The 23,295-nt window shown below is 40.5% G+C and overlaps 2 protein-coding genes across 3 annotated transcripts in view; one reads left to right on the top strand and one right to left on the bottom strand.

Moving 5' to 3' along the window:
• The first annotated feature begins 6,758 nt into the window (after positions 1-6,758).
• Positions 6,759-14,560, top strand: zgc:110410 (uncharacterized protein LOC553618 homolog). The gene is made up of 12 exons (XM_031742706.2): positions 6,759-6,889; positions 7,006-7,115; positions 8,023-8,160; positions 8,533-8,701; positions 9,103-9,181; positions 9,646-9,699; positions 9,921-10,011; positions 10,181-10,218; positions 10,854-10,941; positions 12,485-12,574; positions 13,032-13,079; positions 13,652-14,560. The coding sequence occupies exons 3-12, from the start codon at positions 8,059-8,061 to the stop codon at positions 13,802-13,804; spliced, it is 912 nt and encodes a 303-aa protein (XP_031598566.1). The 5' UTR covers positions 6,759-6,889; positions 7,006-7,115; positions 8,023-8,058; the 3' UTR covers positions 13,805-14,560.
• The window catches only part of LOC116322621 (ankyrin repeat and IBR domain-containing protein 1), a 31,992-nt gene continuing 23,083 nt past the window's right edge, over positions 14,387-23,295 (bottom strand). For both annotated transcript variants that reach the window (XM_031742733.2, XM_039620064.1), the window contains exons 18-20: positions 20,565-20,676; positions 18,262-18,305; positions 14,387-17,697 (exon numbers count right to left, since the gene is read on the bottom strand). In XM_031742733.2, the coding sequence (XP_031598593.1) occupies positions 16,786-17,697; positions 18,262-18,305; positions 20,565-20,676 (1,068 nt within the window). In that variant the 3' untranslated portion in view covers positions 14,387-16,785. The remainder of the gene's footprint in view (positions 17,698-18,261; positions 18,306-20,564; positions 20,677-23,295) is intronic.

Below are 23,295 nucleotides of genomic sequence, written 5' to 3'. Positions count from 1 at the left end.
ATATACGGCAACAATAGCTGTCAATCATCTGGTGATAAACATCAGTAATTTGATCCCTGTTTTGTCACACACTTTCCACAACAAAAATCTCTGCATTATTAGATATGTGTGCTGCAGGAATACGTAAGGAGGAGGAGACTTATCCATGATGACGACTGCTCTTAACCCGGAGGGATTTCACAGAGCTCCAACCAATATTTGACCTGGCAGCTTGTACCCAGCCTGTCAGACACTGCCATGGCTTTGAAGGAACTTTCCCTCAATGTTTTCACACCATCATGACACTCCACTCTACTCCGAATCGGCCCAATCGCCCCAGACTCATGCGGCATCTTAATGCCATTAGAAAGCAGTCGGAATGCCCTCAGCTGGTCGCATGAGAGGCTTTTTAAAAACTGACTGACAACTGACTGAGGTTCTGCTGAGTTAAAAATGAGGACGTTAATATGCGATTCACGCACAAAATGGGAGCGTTTCCGCAACTGTCCACGTGCAAATAAGTGTAAATCATTTGAAGGTAGACGAAACACGCCCATGACACCTTTAGCACTCTCGCAAATTTGGTTGTCGGTCAGCAGCGCGGTTATTAACCTGAAACCATTTGGAAATTCAATTTGGTGACACAGCTGTGCGAGAATTGTTGAAACACATGAAAATTACCAGGGAGCTATTTGTGACTGATTAATGCAATAATGACTTTCATTATCAGCAAAGTAACACAATGTGTGACTGAGCTCTGAGCTAAATACAAAAAAGAAAAAATAGAAAAAAGAAGAAGTTAATTTGGTGCATTCTTTAAAAAGTGAGACTGAGTCAGAGAGGAGTTGGAGAGAAAAGATTGCCGAAGCCAAAAAATCCAACAGAATTAGTTTAGTGTGGGAGAGATGTTTGCATACACTGTGTGGGGTTTTTTTTCATTATTGCCTCCTCCTGCATACCTTTAACCTTTAAGATTAGAGGATACAATTAGACATGACTAGCATCAGAGCCCAGAAATGGTCAAAGTGATGATTCTGATATTGAATTTTTTCTTTCTGAGCGGACTCGCACGCTGCTTTATCAGTCCAGCTCATTTATAATACGCTGCCAGATTTGGGAAGCTGCTTCAGAAAGGAGAGGTGATGTGACACTTTCCATGATGCGTAAAAGGCCAGTCTCTGACAGTACAGCTGCTGGTTGTGAGCACAGCTGCAGCTCCTCTGCTGGCTTGTGATGTTGTGGGTGGATGTTGCTCGGAATCTGGCTGTCGCCATGGTGCTGTGGGAATGTTGTGCCTGGGTGCGGCTGATGTTCAGACTTCAGCCGTTGCTGCGCTGCTCTGGAAATGTCCTACTGCTACCATTTGAACGTCCTGTGATACGTGTCTTCCCCAAAGACCAGAGTAGTCGTAAATGTGCACGCATGACTGCTGCGTGGAATCAGTGTTAGACCCATTAAGAGCAACACGTCCCGTCAAGAATTGTAACAAGCAAAGCACAGGCATGACTACAGCCAGAGTTACAGCTGTGTCAGAGCTAGAGGATCAGCGCTCGAGCGTGTCTCTGTGCAGATTTGTGCCTCCGCAGAGACAGCTGTTGATGCACTGATTCTCTCTGTGGTCACAGCCAGTGGCAGTCTACTACATGCAGTAGTACATGGATGTACTATGTGTTACCTTCTGTTGTGTTTATAGAGGTTTTCTTCCTTATCATCACTTTCACTTTGGACCTGCAGTTTATTTGGTTAAGGCAACAAAACTACTTACGTACAATGAGTAGTTGTGCAAATGTTTTCACTGGGCTGTTATTGGAAACTCAGTTATTTAAGGAGGAATAGAGCCAATTAGCTAGAATCAGGTGACAGCAGAAGCTTTTTCAGAACTTACCAGAGACTTAACTGTATCTGCCCCCCATCTTGTTTCCAAGTAAAAGTGAAGTGCAATCATACAACTCAGTCTGCCTACAGACTGCTGTTTGTCAGTGTCAGGAGAATCTCACCCGACAGACTTTTTTGCAACACAGCATCAGGCAGATTTTTCGCTGAAGCTGAATTCTTTTCACATGCATATGGATTCACAATGCTCAGCATCAGTTTGCACCAGTTTTGCTCCTTTGCCTAGACTTGCATGTAAACTTGAACACACCATTTCAGATTTTGTCTGGCAAATAGCCCTGCATGCAAACATCTCACATGTCTCAGGCTCGGTACGGTCTATGTGCCAGATGCAAAGAAAAGAGCCCACAGATTTTTATTATTCCATGGTGCAAGGCAGCTTTTGGTGTACAGGTGAATATATGTATGTACAACTGGGTCTGGCTTAGGCGAATAATAGTTATAACACATACATTCAACATAGAGCATTTAGCCAGCAATCACTGCAACTCACCGCACTCTCGAAAAACATTTCAATAAATTCCTTATGCCACTAATGATTAGCTTGTTTAGAGAACTGGAGTAAAACAACAGGCCTATATATTCCTGTGCTTGTTTATAGGAAGAAACTATTATGATTTTTTCAAGCAATTTAAGTCACCACAAATAGGTGTATTTTGCTAACTATACTGCATCACTATCTCACTTTGTTTTTTTAAATTGTGACTGTACTGGGTTTGTTTATTTCACAGGCTCCTGATGGTGCCAGAGTTAAGTTTCTTAATTGCTGGGATTGTTGCAAAGCAACAATTCAACACTATGATATTATAGGCTAAAACGACTTTCTTTGTCCTCTGGTGACTAGTCTCATACAGTTTTTGTTGTTGCTGTCTTAGACGCACTGTTATAACCAAAATAATATTTAAATAGTGCAATGTGGCATTATTTTTTCCACCAAAGTGTAGGAAAATGTTCCTTTTCTCAGGGTCAACTGACTTGCAGTGTTTGCTTTAGGGCACCATTAAACTGTTCCACAGTCCCACTGAAAATTGATTGGTATTTTCAGACAAAAGTAAACGAGAGCCCTCTCCAAAGACCACATTTTTAACACCAGAACTGCATAAAACAAATCACCGATGTGTATTTTCTCAAAGTTCGAAAAACACAGTGATTGGAGGTATCACCTTCCATTTATATTTATTTGTCTGAGAGGCTGCAGTGAGCAGAATCAGCCATTTTTGTGTCTTTCACAGAGAGCGCTCCTCTCCATAACAAGCTGGCCACTCATACAGCTGACAGACATTAGTAATTAGCAGTTTGAGCTGTATGCACAGACTTGACTGGCACTTCACAGTGTTGATACACGCTGATGCACAACATATACAAAACTTCGGGAATAACACAGTCGTGTGAAAAAGAAAGTTTTCACTCTTTGCAGTCTTGTGGAAAACCAAGTGCACCCTTATTGCTTCAATAGGAATTAAGAGGGAAAGGAGCGGCCAGGTGCTGCTATAATCAAATGTACTTGATTAATTGATCATCAGCAAGTGTAACCACCTCTATACAAGTTTATCAGTTTGCTCTTTGCTCTTTAGTGGGAGACTAGTGAAGTCATACACACAAGATTACGTTAAGCTATTCCCGCTAAAGGTGGATCTACATGCTACTGAATCATTGGGGTGCACTTAGTTTTTCTAGTTTAGTTTCTATGAAAACTTTCTTTTTCATCTTGTTCACATTAGTTATCACTGGAAATATCTAATTAATATTTCAGTCAGTGGAGTTTTTGCCATTAGTGTCACTTGGTGAGTCCTAACAGATTTGGCACACAGGTCATTCTAAATGGCTGATTAGCTCTGAAACTGTTTATGCCTGTATTTCTGATTGGTTGACTGCTCTTGAGGCGTTTTGGAAGCCAGGACCTGTCTCGTTCTCAGATAAATGGATGAAGGCTCCTGTCTGAAATGGATTTACACACATTTCAATCTGTCTAACCCAATTTAGTCATTTAGAAATGGGGTTTTTAAAGTAAAATCCCAAAGGCAGTAATAGAGGCTTAAGTGAGAGTTCTTTTCACCTTATCCAATTATTTCATCTGATCATTTGTTACAAAGTTGAATCAGCCATCCAGCTTCAGCTCTTTTAGCCAACTTATTTAGCTTTAACTTTTTGGCAGCAAGTAGCAGACAATAAAGGGCATTAGCAAAAACCCTGCATTAGATAGTCTAGCAGCCTTTTAATATGTTTATGTTCAAGACAAATTATGACAGATGAAAGTGACTTCTCGCAGACTATTGCAGTGAATGTAAGTTAGGTATGTCTGCACAATCGCTGACGACACCTAAAAAGTGAAGTTTCTCATTGAATATGTTTTGACAGACTTCCTGAAGATTATTTATAATTCAGTAATGGAGTGCTCATTGTAGGCGCAGCTAATGTAAACTCTGACTCTAATAAGGATAAATTCATGTGGAATTGTGCTCTCTGCTACAGTACTGAAATATATTAAATCAACTGTGGATAACAGTCATTTATTCACTTAATTATGTCCATTGAGTTAGTTTGACTGCAGCTGTGCCTTTTGTATTACACTCATTTGCTTAACAAGATAATGTAAGTCATTCTAAAACTCAATGCAATGCTGATTTGGCCCTGATAATAAGTCAAAACACTGTCAGAATTGTGCATTTCATTGAAATAATATTTCTTACTAGGCAGAGCCAGAGTGGCTCATATTATTAAGTGTAACACAGTGCGGGACGTCTCATAATTTAGAGTAACACATGCATTCCCACTGTGCAGCGTGAGCCGCTGCACAACTCTCCCATCAGCCATACATTCTGCTGAAAGTCTACATTAGCAGCTTCAGAAGGGTTGTAAATTAGAAATGAAGAGGCATCTAGTGGTTCAGACCCTGCGACCCGTGCAGGGGCTCTCTGAGGCAACACAAACCACCATTTCAATTCTCCAAATAAATCCATCTGTGGCCAGACCGGCCGAGAAGTAGTATTTCACCGCTGCGCACGGAGGAAAGAGAGACTCACATGATGGCTACATCTCCCCTTCTCCAGTGACACCAGAACACTCCTCTCTGTGGTCCTCGGCCCCTAAAGCCCCAAAGAGCATCGCAGCAGTCTGACAAAACAGAGCTGTCACAATCTGTCTGCATCGAGACAGAGGACAGACTCAAAGTTATGTCTCTCTTTGCCTGCCTTTTCTTCTTTTGTTTTCTATTCTTTCCATTTTTTTTAAGTCTTTTCTATTTTTCTGTCTGCCTGTCTTAAAGGATGGATGGATGGATGGATGGATGGATGGATGGATGGATGGATGGATGGATGGATGGATGGATGGATGGATGGATGGATGGATGGATGGATGGATGGATGGATGGATGGATTGATAGATTTCTTCTTCCGTTCTGCATATCATGATCTGGATACAGCTCTCTGCTCTGCACACATTCTGATCCATGTGGCTCCCGCCTCATGTGTTGCTTGTGTTTGGACAGCGCTGAGGCAGTCAGATCTGTGTTAAATGTGGCCTCACACTGGGCTCCACACTGATTGGTGTGTCAACACAGGCTGGAATTCAACTGCCTGCTCAAATGTGACTGTGTTTGTTGTGTCGCCCATTCAAATCCGACCGAGATCTGATGAATAGGTGAGAACAAGCTCATCAGATTTGAGCAGGCAGTGTAAACCTAGTCTGTGTTGACTGACACACCAATCAGTGGAGAACAGAGCGAGAGCTTCTGTTTGCTGGGGAGAGAAAAAAAGTCACTGTGCCTTCAGACATGATTGATTTTGTTCTTGTTTTATGTTATTCTTTATTTGTCGCTGCACAGGAAGGACAATGTTTCCTTTTATTTTAGTAATAAGGAACAGAAAGATCACATGTAGGTGAAAGAAATGAAGGATTTGATCCGAGCTGTTAAAATGAAGAGGCAGCCGGTTTAAGGAAGCTCTCTGGAGGATTTCATGTTGCTGGTTGGGTGGGTGAGGCGGCAGAGTGAGACGGGTTTTCGGGGCGGGGGAGGAGAGGGGGAGAGTCACATCCAAATCACTGCAATTAGCAGAAGCATGGGAGACTAGTGCCCCCCAGTGTTTGCTTAATGTATAAATAATTTCCGTACGTTAGGGGGGAGACAATCTGGCTTAAAAAAAGGAGAAAAAAAACTTGCACTGTTTGCTCTTGCTTTGTTATTTATCTATACACAAGTACAGTCACTCAGAGACACACCTGTAATTATGCAGCTATGGTAGGTAATTGTGTTTAAAATCCAAATAAAGCTACAGGGCTGCTGAATTGTTTTTGCTTTCTTTAAGATTTGAATTGTAATCATCATGTATGTGATCGCTTTAAATATCACATCAATACAGTAATTTACTGTAATCAAATCCAATCGAGGCTAAGTAGTGGAAATTATATTTTACTGTTTTGTTGTTGTTTTTTTTCATACATACATATACATACAAGATAAGATAAGATAACCTTTATTAGTCCCACACGTGGGAAATTTGTTATATACATGTATATATAAAAATGGATCCATCCTGGATTGCTTTCTGATTAATAGATGGTCTTAAACACAACTATGTGAGAGCCAGTTCTTCATGGGAAAGCATAAAAATGGTATTGACCTACATTACTTTCTGTATTTTCACACAGTATGCCTTTAGCTCTTCTTTCTCAGTGTGACTCAGTACCCATAATCCCTTTGTATAGGCTGGATTGATGTCCTACATCGTCCAGTCCTCTCTTTGTCACTGGATGGTTTCTGTGTGCAGGGTGCTATCAATGAGTAACCAAGGTAAACCAGAAAGACCATACGCCTCACCGGATCTCACACTGTGTCATTGTCCTGCATTTGCCTTTTTTGTGTAATACAGTTTGAAATGTTACAGGCTTTTCAAATGCTGCAGCTTAATGATCTATCATTCCAGGATACTGAAATATGAGGGAAAACCTTTATTAAATATGTGAAATCAAGCAGTATAAACTCATTCCAGTGCGGATCAGTGCAGGTGGAATACAGAAGGTAAAATCCCAATTTACTCTGTCAAAGTGCCAGCCTTATTGCTTTAATGTCACTTTCAGAACTTCATCTTAATATCCCATTAGGACTAATGAGGAATGCATCCTTTCCCCCTGCAGCAAAAGTCCTGTCTCTGTGGGAACCAGCTGATAGCAAGTAGACTTTGCCCTGAAGGAAACCGAAGCTACAGGAAGAGCAGCCGAGCGCGGTCTCAGTCGTCACAGCAGAGGTAAGGCATATTTTAATAGCTTCGCTGGAGTTGTAAGGATTGATTTCTGTGAACAGACCTGAGTCAAACAGCAGCTGGACACTTTTTTATAGACTATAAAACTGTTGTCATCTTGTCAGAACTTGGATTTAATGTTCCAAACTTTCAGCCCGCGTAAGCCAACAAAAACAAAGTCCACTTCATGCCTTAGAAAACACAGTTTTAGGCTTTGTTTTGTCCATCACCAGTTCCAGTTTGGAGAGATGAGCTGAAAAAGACGAAAAGTCAAAATGTGATTTTTATCTGGCAAATGATTTATTGCTGCCACGAGTGCAAAAGCCATTACTAATTACAGATATTACAGGAAGTGGAAATTGTTATTCATTAAACCATAATGAATAGACGGATGTACGCAGGGAGCGGCTGTTTCTGTCAAACTGCTATGTGTACTCACTGCTTTACTGCAGTTTTACATCATGCAGCATTGATCTTTGAGCAGCTGGTTATGACTTAATTTCTTTCATGATTAATGCAGAACTAGGGAACTTGGGGGGGAATTTATTATTCCCTTGTGCTCACTATACATATATATTTTTTTTTTTAAATCCTTGCGTTTATTGTCTGTCTGTGGATGACAACTAAATTTCCTCTGAGATCAATTAAATGCAATCTATTTGTCCATTAAATATACATACACCTATAATATATTAAGTTTTAAGGCCATTTTTATGGATGCCGGTCATGGAGGGCCCTGTATTTGTGTGATGCATGGTTTCATAATCACCCATTTATGTGTTTCATGCTGACATTCTGACATTGCCCCGTGTGCCAATTTAACATCACTGATGAAAGCACTGACACTGTCCAGAGGAATGTCTTTGTGACCTTAACTACCTTGTATGTCTAATAATTCTTTTTCTCTTGGCAGTTTTGTGTCTGATAAAATTTGCTGACCTTTGGGCAAATGGACCAGACTTATGACAACAGAAATGGTGGATATCCTCAGCCCCCTCCGTACAGCCCCAGGGACCATGGACAGAGTTCGTATACTGGGATGAGCTATGACGTTAGTAGCAATTCACAATCATTTTTGTTAGCCTCAAAGGGAAAAAAAATTAAATTAAGCAGTATGAGAAAACCATTTTGCACATTGATTTTAGGATTTAATATGCAGCTATCGTAAAGAATGAGCCCAAATCCAACACGCAACTAGCCTTTGATCATGCCATCGTTGGGATGGGATCATGGGATGTGTAATTAAATGTGTGCTAACACATTTAATTACACATGGATTATTGGTTTAATTCCATTAACTTACTTCAAAATGAACACTAAGGCCCGCTAATCACATCATTCTGCCTTTTTTTTAATGATTTGCAAGAACATTTTAAAGTTTTGAATCTAAACTTCCCGTATTGTTGCTGTCTGAATGATCCAGGTGGAGAAGGGCAGCGTTGCAGTGGTCTCCCCTCCTGGCACCTATGATAACATGGTCCATCCTGTGGGCCCGGGAGCAGGTGGAGACAACCAGCAGTGTGATCAGTCTCCACCCGTGTACTCTCCCGGCTTAGAGGATAGTGCCTTCAGTGACGCTGCCATACGGAGAGGTGAGGGTCGAAGGAAGCAGATCAATAAAGAGAGGGAGAAACAGGAGGCGAGAGAAATGAGCGTTTCTGTTTGCGCGGTCAGAGCCGAACGAGGATCAGCAATATTTACTCCCCTCATTTGCTTTGCAGTGTTTTCTTGAAAAATTGATTTGGAATTGAAAATTGTTCTGTGATCTCTGCTCGTAGCCTGTCGCAGCTCTTCACCTCCCACACAGCACAAATCATTTTAAATGAGAGGGAGGAATGCAAGTTTGGTGAAAACAGAGTCATTTTTGGCAACAGCATGCAGCCTTACCCGCCTGAATGCTTCACTCTGACAGATTGTTGTTGTCGCATGTCTTTCTTCTGTCTGTCTCACCTCTCTCTGTGTTTCTGGATCTGTATTTCTGTTTTCTGAACAGGTTTTATAAGGAAAGTCTACTTGACCTTGATGATTCAGCTGCTAGTGACTGTTGGGATCATCTGCGCTTTTCTTTACTGGTGAGACACAATCACACGAGGCCATTCTTGTTCCAAAAAGAAAAGAAGAAATGTCGATCGATCCACCTTTATTGTAATCTGCTGGCATTTAATTGTGTCATCGCCCACCATCACAAGGCAGAACAAGTGTATTAAGTCGTCCCTGCACAAATTTAAACATGCATTGGGGCCCTTCTCAAATCACCATAGGTCTGTGAGGTGAAACAAAGTGGTATATAGTCCGCCTAATGTTTGTGCTTGCAGTAGTTTGAAAGCTCCTTGTGTTTGGTATAATGGATGTGGTGGAAGACTGCGACAGTAATTTCTTTTCATAAATTGTATTCAGCTCCCATGTGCACAATGCACTGCTCTCTGTTAATATTTAATAAAATCATTCCACTGCTTCTATCAAATAAATGGCGGCTCTATTAAACACTTCTCTCTTTCTCCCTTCCCTTTTCTTATCAAAAAACAAAAAAAAACAGGGACACACTCAGGAAATGGGCATGGAACAACTACTGGTTCACCTACACCATGATGTAAGTTGTTCAAAAACATTCTCTTAGATTTTTTGATTTCGTGTTTGGAGAAAGGGCTTCACGTGAGACTCCACGGAAGTAAATCACAAGCTCATCTTAACATAAATCCGAGTCAGAGAGCGTGCCAGCGACACTGTGCATAAATAATGCGCTCAGTGAATCCATAATGTTTCTCCTATTATATGCTAATGCCTGTAAACTCTGTATCGTGTGTGAAACAGGGCGGTGGTACTAGTCCTCATTGTGGCCTTGTCATGCTGTGACAGTCTCCGTCGTCGAGTCCCCCTCAATTTTATTGCCCTGGGTCTGTTTGTGAGTAGAGGCAGTACCAGCCAGGCATCAAATTAAACCACCACCACACCTGCTCTATTTCACAGTTTTTTTTGTCATGTATTTACTTCCATTTGTCTCCCCCTTCCCTTCCCTTCCCCTCTCTCCCTCCCTCTCCCTGCCTGTGTGCCTTTCTCTCTGTCTTCCTCAGACTGTTGCAGAGGGCCTGATGCTTGCATCTGTGGCGGCGTGAGTGTTTGTTTACAAAGATGAGTCCCCACCTGATGCAGACTCATTTGCACAATAATAATCCTATTTGATCCATATCTGATAGCGTGTTCGATGCCAGCAATGAAGCCATCATGCCAGATAAGATGTTATCAGCGCTGGTTTACCAAATTAAAAGGCATATGGGATCACATTTTCTGTTTTTTTCAGCTGAAGATAAATCTGAGCACATCACAAATAGTTCAAAACCAATTTCTCTGTATTTCTCGGTGCCTGTGTAAACACGAGTTACCTTTTTTTCCCCTCCATCTTTCAGACGGTTCTTTTTTAGCAGCACGTCACTCTGTCAGAAAAAGGCATCAGATGAGACCTGACTATCAATAATGCATTAAAATTATCATATTTATAGGATATTGCTATAACTGAAGCTATAGCTGATAGGAAATACATGTAGGCAATGCATTATTCAACACTTGTCCAGTGGGGTGGGGTCGGGGGGGTCCAGTGCTCAAAGTTAAATGCATATTTCGAGAAAAAAAAATTCTTATAAGAAAATAATACTTTCCTTTAGGATAGACCAGAACCCTGCTGTTTCATCCACCCTAAGATAGACATGATTCGGCTCTTACTGCACTGTTTGATATTTCTGTCTGCAGGTCTTTTGATGCTGAAGCAGTCATGTGGGCTGTTGGGGCAACAGCACTTGTGTCCCTCTCCCTGAGCCTGTTCGCCATGCAGTCAAAGGTAAGATCTGTCACACCCTCTGAGCTCAGTTTGCAGTGCAGCCAAAAGTGAAATTTCATAAAACGCGGCGCCTTAGCTATGCAGTCAGTGGTAAATGTCCATACACTCAGCTGTGTTTCCTGTGCAGTCAGAGGGAACGTGTAAAGCTCAGCTGCTGGACAAGTTTTCACCTGCAGAGCTTTCAAAGTCAGATAAGTTTGCTGTCCTGACAAAACTAAGATTGCTGCTGAGATCAGTGTATTTGTAAGTTGGGTTAATTCCCTGCGTCCACAGGGTTAAGCCCCCGTGTGGCTGAGATAACTCTCGCCATATAGAATTCTTTATTGGCTAAGTCAGCCCTCGTCCTTTTCAGTCTGCCTCCTTTCATGAATTGTGAAAAAAAAAGAAGCAAATAGGCTTTTTATCAAGCAAAATGTCCCAACTTTGTGATTGAAACCCTAAAAAAATGACCAAAAACTTCACCTAAAATTCTATAATAAGCATCCCAACGAATCCCAAAGAAGTCTTGCTTGATGAGGATTTTTTATTCTTTATTTGATCATGCTCATCTTCTTCCGAGATGCCGCTCTCAAAATATATCTTATAGCTTATGCTTGTGCACATGGCATTTAAAAGTTTCATTACAACTTGCAGCGTTTTATTAGCTGGAGCAAGTTAGGAGACCTTTTGAGAATCACTTCATTGATAGCTCGGCATGCTGCTTCAATAAACGCCTCATATTCTGAACAAAAGCAATCACACAGCCAGTAGGGAAGATGTCAGCTACATTCAGATTGCATTTAGAGCCTCTTTTAATTGCTGCTAAATGGTGGTTGGCATTTCACACACTTTGCCACTTATTGTATCTGAAGGAGCCGGAGACATTTATATTTTCGCTCACAGTGGATGGAACAAGCAAGCAGCTGTCTGATAATCATACTAAGAATATATCTGGTGCTTAATTCTCTCTGCTCGTTATTAATCAGCGGGAGGAAGGTACGCAGGTCAGGTTTAAATAGCCGACATATAGAGGGAAGCGTACCCCTAAGCCCGTAATATAGTTTTATGGGCTGAGCGAGCGTCCGCCGCCGCAAACACTTGTAGTTTATTTTTTATGACTTCGCTTTCATCTTGCCATTTCCAGCACCTCTCGCTCTGCAGTTCACAATGTTCACAGAGCTTTTTAATCTCTGTCACTGTGATGCATTGACACTGCGTCTGCAGCCCATAGCTCCTCAGGTGATCAGTGCTAGTGATTCTCCTGTAGCAACTGCCATCTTTTTTATGCCAGTCTGGGAAAAACTAAATAAAGGGCACGCAGGCCAATAGGCCACCTCCAATCCCCCTGCTCAGTGCCTGTTGATTATTTATCCTCACTTATTATAACCAGAACTGTCTTGATTTTCTTGAGTCTCGACTGCAATCTGTAGCTACCACAGAGCACAGCTGCAATGAGGACAACCTTCAGTGTCCTGGCTTTTACGAGAATGATGAGTACAAACGAGAGATGTTGGGGTTTGTCACATTAACTTTCTCATTTCCTATCCCTCCTTTGCGGCATCAGTGGGACTTCACCACAGCAAGTGGGTGCCTGTGGGTGTTTACCTGGACCCTCTTTTCATTCGCCCTCCTCTGTGCAATCCTCCGATCACAGGTAAATTAAAGAGCTTCTTTGTTAACCAGTGTGTTTGCAGTGGGAACAGGTTTTAAATGAATTGCTGACAGACTGTATGTACAGCCTCAGAGTCTTTGGCCCTAGAAAGTACAGGCCCATGTGCTGAGCAGACTATACAGAAAAGAGCGTAAACTCAAACCTCTCAGGATTTAAATGTACACTGGCGTTCACTGCGTCGGCTGTTAGTGTTGCCAGCGGGTATAAATAAGCATTCTGCAGATTTTAGGTTATAGTTGGACTTTTTCTTTCTTTGTTAAGAATACTGCCTGTACCCTGTAAACCAAACAAAACAGCCAGAATGACCAAAAAAAAAAAAAAAGTTTCTGGCTTAATTACTGCCTACAGCAAACAAGCAGCACAGCACACTAGAATAAAAATGTTTTGTTTTAAATTTGTGTCACTGAATGCCTCTCCTGTGTGTGTGATTCTTTTGCAGTATGTTTACATCGTATATGCCTGCCTGGGAACCCTGCTGTTTTCTTTAGTAAGTACACTTTGGTAACGGAAAGTTCTTTTCCGCAGCACTTTTTTTTCATTTTGGTATCAAAAACAGAATTAAAATCCCCAATGGAAATAAAACGAAACCACCATCAAAGAGGGCTTATTGTCAAGTGAGTGTATATGATGCAACACGCGATCCCAGGGCGAGGCAGCCTGATACCAGTGTTTGTCACAGTTGTTAGTGAAAAGAGAGCGACTTTGATGCCCCTGTGCCCTTTAATTTCAATTATGCACCACTTAACAGCAGTGAGCTTCCTTTTCACAGCCACCTCTCTGTGTGCCTTTGGCATTCGCAGCAAATGTTGTGACCCATCTCGTCAGCCGGTGGAACAAACTGCGGCTGCACACAGAGCTGAACAGGCTGTCAGCAGCAAGTCACAACTTATTTTCAGCTGCACAAGTCTGACTCCCGGATTATTTATGTGGCCTGTTTATCTGCACTGTCCCATCTCTCAGAAATAGGAAATAGTGCCTGCGCTTTCTCGCAGACCAGTTCTCGTTCTCGATTCACACATCAGTGCTGAAGCATCTCATTTTCTGTCCGTCTCTCCGCAGTACTTGGTGTTTGACACTCAGATGATCCTGGGTGGAAAACACAGAAAGTATCAAGTCTCTCCCGAGGAGTACATCTTTGCTGCGCTCAACCTCTATTTGGACATCGTCACCCTGTTCCTCTTCTTGCTGCAGCTCATCGGCCTCTGCCGCTGACACTTAAACTCCATGGCAGGATTTCCCCTAAAGATACTCTTCTTGCACACATGCAATCAATTCTTTGAGTTTGGTAAACACAGACAGCCAGTCTCCCAGACATGGCTTAAGCCCAGCTTAGAATAAAAGCAAAAACACTGAAGATCTCCACAGAAAAACTTTTTTTGGTCCAAGTCTAGGCTTAAGCCATATCTGGGAAACTGAGCCCATGATTCATATTGAATAAGGCTCCAGACATCTGTCAGTATATTCAAGTTTGCCTATGATTGTCATGTGTTATGCACTGCAATCTGCTTTATGGATGTTTACTTGTTTATCTCTCTCCCCCCCCCAGGAGTTTAGATTTACATACTGCCCTGTTGCAGATTTTACATAGAACTACATGTACTGAATATTTGTTTCTAAAAATTACTCTTTAACTCACAAACTAGTCACTTAGCTACTTGTTAAATCAAAGATTATATAAAAGTGTTTAATTTTGAATGAAAACCCAATAAAAGAATCTGTCAGCGTTACGAAAATAAAACCATCTGCAATATTTCTTTGTCATAAATGACTATTACAAATGAAACAACCACAGAGTAAAACTCAACACATAGTTTATTGGCATCACACACCAAACACTTTTCATATAAAGAGGGAATGTATCAAGTATAAACTATGAAAGTGCAAATAGCATTTCAAGGATTAGTTGCTTTACAATAGAAAATCTCAATGAGTTACAAAATGTTATATACCTTTTTTTTTTTTTTTTTTAATAAATCACCTGAACATATGAGGTGACAGTATAAAGTGTGCCCGTTACATGCACAGCATACTACTAAAGAAAAAGGGCAACGCATGTTATCTCCTCTGATAAACGCACTTCCATTAACCAAGTCCGACAAAGTTAGTTCCATTAACCATATGGCACCCACAGCTGCACTACTTCCAAGACACTTATCAAAGCAATCACTATCTTTAGACTTAATGTTGCTCTATACATCTGCAAGGGGACAGAGAGAGAAAAAAAAGGTCATTTACTTCAGCCAGACATCAGTCTGTACAAGAACATAATCACGTCTTAAAGGTAAGACACTGACTAGCGTGTTTTAGTTCATATGGGTTACTCACAATCCATTATTTAAATGAATTATCTTTATTTCAAATAAATACCTACTTTATATTGCAACTTTCCTCACACACAAACGATACAGAACAGTAGGTTAACCTATTCTGAAATCAGCGCAGTGATTTTTAGATGCTAAACCCGGGAAACACTTCAAAGTGTAGGGCAAGAAGCCTTACTGCACAAACCCAGAGAAATAAAACCTTTCTTCAAAATATCTGGGAATAAGTTGTTGTTGTTTAAAAGTGTGACTTCATCGTTACAACGTATTTCACCAAATCGTAAAAAAAAAAGTCAGTGTCATCTATTAACATATCACCACTAGAGCCAACAAAAAAGCCTCTTGCTACAAACATTTTTGATGAGCACATGTCTGAACACTATCAACGTTAATGTGAGAGAAACGACTTTAAGGTAACAGGTGTTTCTGTTTTTGTTTACACTGTCATTTTTTTTTAATTAGCACTCAGAAAAAAATGTGTGAAAAAAGGAAAAAGTGAATCGTGGTGATTTACACAAAGGCACTGTGTGTCTCAACTCCAGAGAGAGAACCGTTTCAAAGACATGGACTTCCCATGTGGATGAGATGCTGTACACATTCATGATTTTTTTTTTTTTTTTTTCCCATGCATTACCCTGCAGTCCGGAAAATCTGCAGAGATCTGAAAGGCTTTGCTTATTACTTTTAAAACAGGACCCAGAGATAAATTACAGTGACTTGGGCGTGAGTAATTAATTTACCAGAGTCTGAATGCGACTGGCTGATTTCACTAGCCTTCCCTGCAGCGCATGAAGCAGACTTCTCACTGTCTACTTAGTCTGTCGCGCTCCACGTTCGGCTGCAATACTCAAAACATTAATTTAAGACAAGCTACAATGGAATTCAGAACATGCTGTCACAAAGGTGCAAACTGAATCACGCCGAGCGGTCCCTCTGGGCCCGTCAGCATTGGTTGTTTTTTGATTCAGCCTGTGTTCCGATCGAGGCTCGGAGAGTAATAACCATTGTCAAGTCCATTTTGAAATGTTTTTGAGGAGGCCAACTAGTTGAATAATTAATCAAAATTTTGTCAATGTGAATATTTCACATAAAGTACAAATCCATTAAGGTCTGAAGCCTCAGTTCTACACGGCTCACGACAGCTTTTAGCCAGTGACATTTTCAGAGTATCAATCAGCCGCAATCTCAAAGAAAATTATAGCTCAACACTTTCACATTAAAGTTTAGCTGAGTGGTTGAGATTGTAAAAAGCAGGCACAATTTGCTTTAGAGAATCCACTTGGTGACTGCAAACTGTGCTTTTGCTAGTCAGTGTTTGGCACCCATGAAGTAGGCAGAATTGGACAGGAGCGAGAACCATCTCAGCCGGCGTTTTTTCGATTGAATATTGGAGCAAACTGTTAATCTGCTCACTAAGTACAGTTGAATTACATCAGACCTGATCCAGACTGATACAGTAGGCTTTTAGTCCAGTGGAAAATAACTATGTAGGCTAAAGTTTCTAAAGCTCCTAAGTCTCTAAATCTGATCTTTAAAAAAAAGAAAAAAGAAAAAAAAAGAAACGCTACTTATTTGTATTTTTATTAGTACAAGACTTGTTTTATAAGTCACCCTTGAAACTGGTAACTAACTGTGATCTCTTCTATTTAGTACTTTCTTTGCAGAAGGCTGACAATACAGTAAACACACCTTGTTGCACTTAAATCCGAATATATGTCTTTCCCCACTTTCCGGTCAAGTATGACACATTCCCCACTCTGTTTACATTCCACCTGAATAGCTAGCACGTATGTTCCTCCTCTTTTTTCATTTTGCAATCTGTAGTGGTTTTTGGCCTTCCCTAAAAGCTCTTTGCCATCTCAGTTAGAGAGATCATACCAAGTGCACTTGATCTTCCCACTCAGATGAGCTGGTGCTTGGCAGCTGATCGGACACAGAGTCACATCGCGGAGTGTCGACGTGGCACACCTTTGAGCCTCTGCGCTCGGCATGCCCTCCGCTTGCGTCATGGGCTCCCATGTAAGGTAGCGGCATGGTGTCCAGCCCCACTAGATCTAACTGGGTCGGTCTCTCAGCGACAGCGCACTCCTTCTCCTCCATCTCACTCAGCCTCTGAGAGCAGAAACCCACATCTGCCATCACCTCCTGAGGCTTCCTGTTTTCAGGGAAGACGACCACCCCGACCTTGTCATCGTCTTCTCCTTCGCCCCTATGGAGTGAACCCGGGACTGAGTCGTTGTCACAGGAGGTTGGGGGTACCAGAGTGATACCTTGAGGATTCATGTCGTGAAACCAAGCCATGATATTGCCCAGCAGGTTAGCGTTTGCTGCTAATGCAGAGGATGAGGATGGGTCGTGGCTGCCACATGTGGTTGAGTCTGTTGTGTCGGTGGAAGAGAAGAGGCCTGTTGAAGAGCTGCTGCCACCGGGACCCACTGGTATGGGCACAGAAGCACCGTATGCCCGATGATGACTGTCACCGTGCTGTACAGGGATAGCAACACCGGTGGCAGCCGAGTACTGGCTGCTGATGTTGCCAAGTTTCGCCAAGTTATCTCCCAACTCCAGCAGTTCTGAGCTGCTTAGAGAAGCTCTGGGGGGGACCTCGATGCCTGGAGCACTCTGCTCAAGCCTCGAAGGCAGGGAGGTGCCAATAGCGCCGAGTGAGGCTTCGTTGGCAAGTACTTCATGACTGGACACACTCCCGGCCATCCCTGAGTCCTGGAGTGACAGCTGAATAGCCAGAAGAATGTTGGGGTCATCGTCATCCAGCGAACCCAGACCCTGCAAGAATAAAAGGATTCAATGTGGTAGAGCATCAGCAGTTTTCAAACTTAACTTTAAGTATAACCTGCAGCACCTATTGTTAAAAAAGTTAACAGTAGCAGCAGATGGAGATAGTGACAAGGCAAGGAAAATAGCAGCTGCTGCAGTTTTGACACTTTGACACACAAACCTGAAAGCAAAGACAGTTTTTCTTTATAGCTGCGTTGTTGCAGTCTGCTTCACAGTGGGTTTTAAGGTTTTACATTTTCAAAACTATCATTACCACTCACTCTCTGTGTGTATATATAAAGTCCCACCACACAACAACGCTGCAGTCCATCACTCAGTATGTTTCAAGTCATTCATGCCCCAACCCCAGTCCAAAAAGAAAAGAAAAAGAAAACCCTGTAGGTTTCAGTTTCAAATATTACTCTTTTATTAACTGAACATTTGGTGAACTAGTGAATATGAAAAAGCTAAGAATCAAGACGATATTAATAATTCACAGTACTAAGACAAAAATGCCTTCAGGAATAATTTCAACTACATTACTGTGTGAGCTCGAGATAAATGTTTACTCACCATCATAGGACCTTGTCTGCGTCCACTTCCAGCATCCTGTGTGTCTTAATAGGAAAAAAAGGAACACAGAAAAAGTCAAACCTGGTTATTGAACTAAATCAATGCAGGACAAATCAATTTACTCAGTTTAATCTACTGCTAAGTATTCAATTTAGTAACATCATCTTGAGTTTAGTCAACACACTGATGAAGGAACAGCAACCCGTCACAACCCCAGGAACTGCACTAACTGTATCTGTATCTGTGAGCAATTCCTCTTTCCTGACAAAACAGAACCTATTAGCTACCCTCCAGTTTTATCTATTGTTTTCAGTCCATACAGCCTGGATAAAAGTACCACAATGATGGAGAAAAACAAAAGATTAGAAATGCTTACTGAATTCAAGCAAGTGTAATTTTTCCAGAAGCTCTATTTTGGAAAAACTAATTAGTAAAAATCAATATTTCTAAACAAATAATGTAACTGAATCATTGCAGTGCACGTGTGCTTGTTTAGGTACCGGTGGATGCTAAGACTCTTCTCCACTTAACACAATACTGCCAGGGAAGCATCTGACTGGATCTTAATATTTTTGGAGCATTAACCATGACTCCAACAACAGGAAAAAATAAACAGATCTGGAACAGATTGTAGGGCCTGAATTCACCGAAGAGCTTTGAAACTTTACCATTTAACCACTGACACGTCAAATGTTGCTAGATGTTTAAACAGACAGTTCTTTAAAGTTAGACATTCTTAACCCACACAGAGCTAGAGCCCTAACTTGAGTGCAAGAAAATGGGGCTTGATATAAGGAGGATGATGATAAGGTGGAAATGACAGGGGACAGAAAGCAGTAGTGAAGGACGAGAAAGAGATAACGAAAACATCAGCCACTGTATTCAAGATGGTGGGGCTTCGCAAACCTGCACCTGCTCTTATGCAATTCTGATGGATTAATTCAAAGTTAATAAGACTGTGACTGACTACCCTTAAAACAAATTATAAAGCAACAGAAATGTGTCTTTAATAGTAACAGAGACTTTAATACTTTCTTTGGCATTTCTTCCACACCTAGTGCTTTAACTGTAACTTGTCTACAGTGTTTTTCACTTCTTTGTAACATCAAAATTCAAACATGGGAAACAAACATCATGATTCATGCTTCTACTCAACTCATCCTTTGAATCACATGCGTCACTAATAAAAGAAACAAAAATCAAAGTTAATCACAATGTGATTTCCTGAGAACAAATCAAGAAAATCTAGCTCTCATTTAATCTCATTCTATACTTTCAAACCACACCATCGCTAAGATGAACTTCGATAGGTCTTTTCTGCAGTATCTAGTTCTCAGTTTATTAATTTCCTACCAGAACAGTTTCAGATTAGAATAATTCTTATAACTCTCATTTCTGGAACTGACTTCTATAAAACGTCCTATCACATGTACACAGTACTTCCCTATATCTATCTTTAAATAGTTTTCTACTCAAAAGATCATTACACCTTAAATGCTTCATACCAGCCATTACAAATTGCACTTTTGACCCATTCCATCCATCTGTTGGGTTTTTGTTTTTTCCATGCTGGAGTCAGTGTGCCATTTCAGGATGTATTCCAATTAGACTGATAGCAAATGTAGGCTTGAGCTTAATTAATCACACTTTTAATGAATATATAAATATTTTTTCACTAAGTGTTTCACAGTCACACTGCACTATTAGAAACATTTATCCATGATTAGAAACAGAGAAGGTCTCATTTTTTTCCAAGAATAAGAATTTTGACGTTCTATTTTAATTAAGATGCAGTTTTGATCTATTATTCTGATCTATTATTCTCCAAGCAATTTTTTCTTTGCTCAGAGCCTGAAGCAGTTGTGATTATAAGAGATGACCAATTTAAGTTAATTTAGCTGAACAGTCGATCAAATCTACCTGAGGGCCATCGAACCCTGCTTTGATAAAAGAAAAACAACTCAAGGGAACTTTCTAAACTTTACAAGAAAACTTATCTTTTATACATAAACAATCAAAATCTTTTGTAAACACTGCAAACCTTGAGGTGTCTAAATCTGCGCACTTTCTGTGTACCAGGTAGTTCTCTCAGACGTTTGGACCCAATCGAAAAATCAGACCAACTCGAACCCAAAGACTTTGCGTTCACAACATTCAGATGCATCACACGATAAATTCACATGGTAACTTAAGCTATGCAAATAACAAGCTGTGACAAGGGAGAAAAATTTAATATCATGATGTGAGATAGCCATCACAACAGAAATAGAAATCTGAGAGAAACCCTGTATAAAGTGAAGTACCTAAAGTGCTGTCGCTGAGGTCGTCAGGGTCAGGTGTGTTGCTACGGAGACTGGACATGTCGCCTCGCCGCCTCTGCCTATGCCGCCGTCTGTACTGGAACTCTGCGTACTCCTTAAAATATAAGAACAATCGTTACTTTAAAAATGCAATGAAGGAGATTTGTACAAGGAAACTGATTCTAGCAGGTTTGAAGTTAATAACTGTGTGTGTGTGTGTGGGGGGGGACTACATGCAGGTCTTTGATTCATGCACTAACTGAAACCACTTACCTTCCCTTTAAACCAATCTTCTTGATTAGCTATGTCTTACAAACACAAGATGAACATTATGTGGGTGTGACTCTATACTCATGAGAAAAATATCTGATAAGGAGGGTGTAGAGCAGTCTGACGCCTGAACCTTTGGTTAACAGGTATTATTTGCACATCAGCTGACCTCACTACTTGAAACTTTGGTCAGATTACCATGGGAAAAAAAAACATGGCAAAGGAAAATAGTTCCTGTTTATCCCAGCACACAGGTCTTATTTTGAGGCCATATGGAGTCTATGCTTTTCTGGGTGACAGCTACTTTGACTGCACAGAAAGATGGGTGGTCTTAAAAGTTTGGCTCATTGGTGTGTACCTCTTCAAAGGGAAAAGCAGTGAATTTGTCTGTTATCTAAATCAACTCAAGCTAACATTTTTGAAATGGAATTCCTGCAAAGTCAAAGTCATAGATTTAAAACTGTGAGATGGCACTCATGCGTAGTCAAGTGCCAAATGAATGAAAACTCCAGTGCTGTTATCCCTCTTAAAGTACTGATAAATGCAAGACCGCTCTCATGAAAAAGGCTACATACACCAAATCAACATATCAGTACCTCTGCATTCTTTATTCAATCATCTCAACTGCTAAAGTCACTGAGTAACATGCAAATATCATCAAAAGCAAAAGCTCTTTCATGCTTCCACCGTGCTAAATATAACCCACTATGAAGTGATGCAGGTTTTATAAGAAGCATGGAGGAGACATATGTAAGTGTGTGAGGCAGTGTCATCTGGCTTTGTTACTATGGTGTTACCAACTACTGACACTGACTGAGAGAGAAGGTTTTAACCAGCAGGCAAAAAACAAAAACAAATAAAAAATAAGCTTGGTGTTCAGCATCTGCTATCAGTATCTACTGTATGTCTATATTAGTATGTGTCAAGTTAAATTTAATCTTTTTTGCAACATGAATACTTGCATCAGCTGGCCTATATATTATAATCATTAATGTTATTGCACAGTATCGATGCACATTAAAGATAGACAGAGATAATTAGTAGTTAGCAAAATCAATGCATGCAGGGATCTCCAGCTTGTTAAGACTGTCAACCAATGAGAGACAAGATAAGTATCATGGCATGTGGCACCTGACTTCCTACAAAATAATGGCACATCTTAGAAGAAGCAAAATGCTGAATAGAAAAACAAGAGCTGCTGTATGTAGTTTTGCTATCATGTCAGAAGACAAGTTACTGTAGTAGATCTGTTGGTTTAGTTTCTTGGCTGATTTGAATAATAATAATATTTTCTGTGGTTCTTTCCTGACAACAGATCTTTTTCAGCACACATACTTTGACTAGTCATTGTAAATGAAGTGCAAATGTATAAATGTGTTTACATTCCATTTACGGAGGGTCCTACTGTAATGCATGTGGCTAAGTGACTTACAGGGCTTACTGGTATATTTAATGTAACTGAGTCATCTTTAATTCATTTTGTGCTTTATTTACTGATACAAGTCAAAACATCTCCCCTTAAAATGTCTATTGGCCATTGCCAGCTTTGAAATGTTATAGGATTTGCACAGAAACCCCAGAGGCTTATTTTGGGGTGAGATTTGAATTTTCAGATAGAAGCTACACGAGCCTAAGCCAAAAGAGTGATGGTGCTCTTAAGCTGAGCAAATTCGCTTCTGAAAAAAAGAACTGTATGTTTAAGAACTGCCACAGTCTAGAAAAATCAATAACAGACCTGTAGTCGTATCTGCAATGTACTGACATATGCACCATTACCAAGTGCATACATCACACTGGGCAGAAAAAGAAGACAGGTCAATAATCAAACCATTATGTGGTCGACACTTTTACGACTCTAAGTGTTAACTACAAACACCTGTTACTAATGTGTAATGATCAGGCGCAACCTACTTAGGTGTTTGCCAGCATACTGTGCTTTTCATCATTCCTGACGGTTGCACAGGGAACACTGAACCATCTGGCTTGCTCCAGTGTGTTAAATTACATGGCGATCTCTGCGTCACCAGAAATGTTAAAATAATTTAAATATACATACTGACTTTATTAAAAGATGTTATATGACACCATATAATTAATTACACAACATAATTATATCTAATTATGATTTATATTTCTGCAATAAAGTAATTTCTTGAAACAATAAGTACTCTCTATTAGCAGAAATAAGTGGGATTACAAATCACAGGCACTTGTTGAAAGGGCACTGATTAAATTAATATTATGTATGTTTTACAAATATAGCTGTACTGTACTATACTGTATAGGGTAAACATCACAGCATCAATAACACTGACAGTTCATAATATTAGAAATTCCTAATTAATAAAATTAAACTTCCAATGGCATGCTGAAATCTGGGAGTGGCTCCGCTATTACATTCAAGAACAGTAACGACAGGCGGAAAACAAAAAACAAAAAAACCTTTGTTATCCAAAAATTATTT

This window comes from Oreochromis aureus, linkage group 11, assembly GCF_013358895.1.
Source record: "Oreochromis aureus strain Israel breed Guangdong linkage group 11, ZZ_aureus, whole genome shotgun sequence".
NCBI classification, from domain to species: Eukaryota; Metazoa; Chordata; class Actinopteri; order Cichliformes; family Cichlidae; genus Oreochromis; species Oreochromis aureus.
This window is presented reverse-complemented; position numbering and strand designations above follow the sequence as displayed.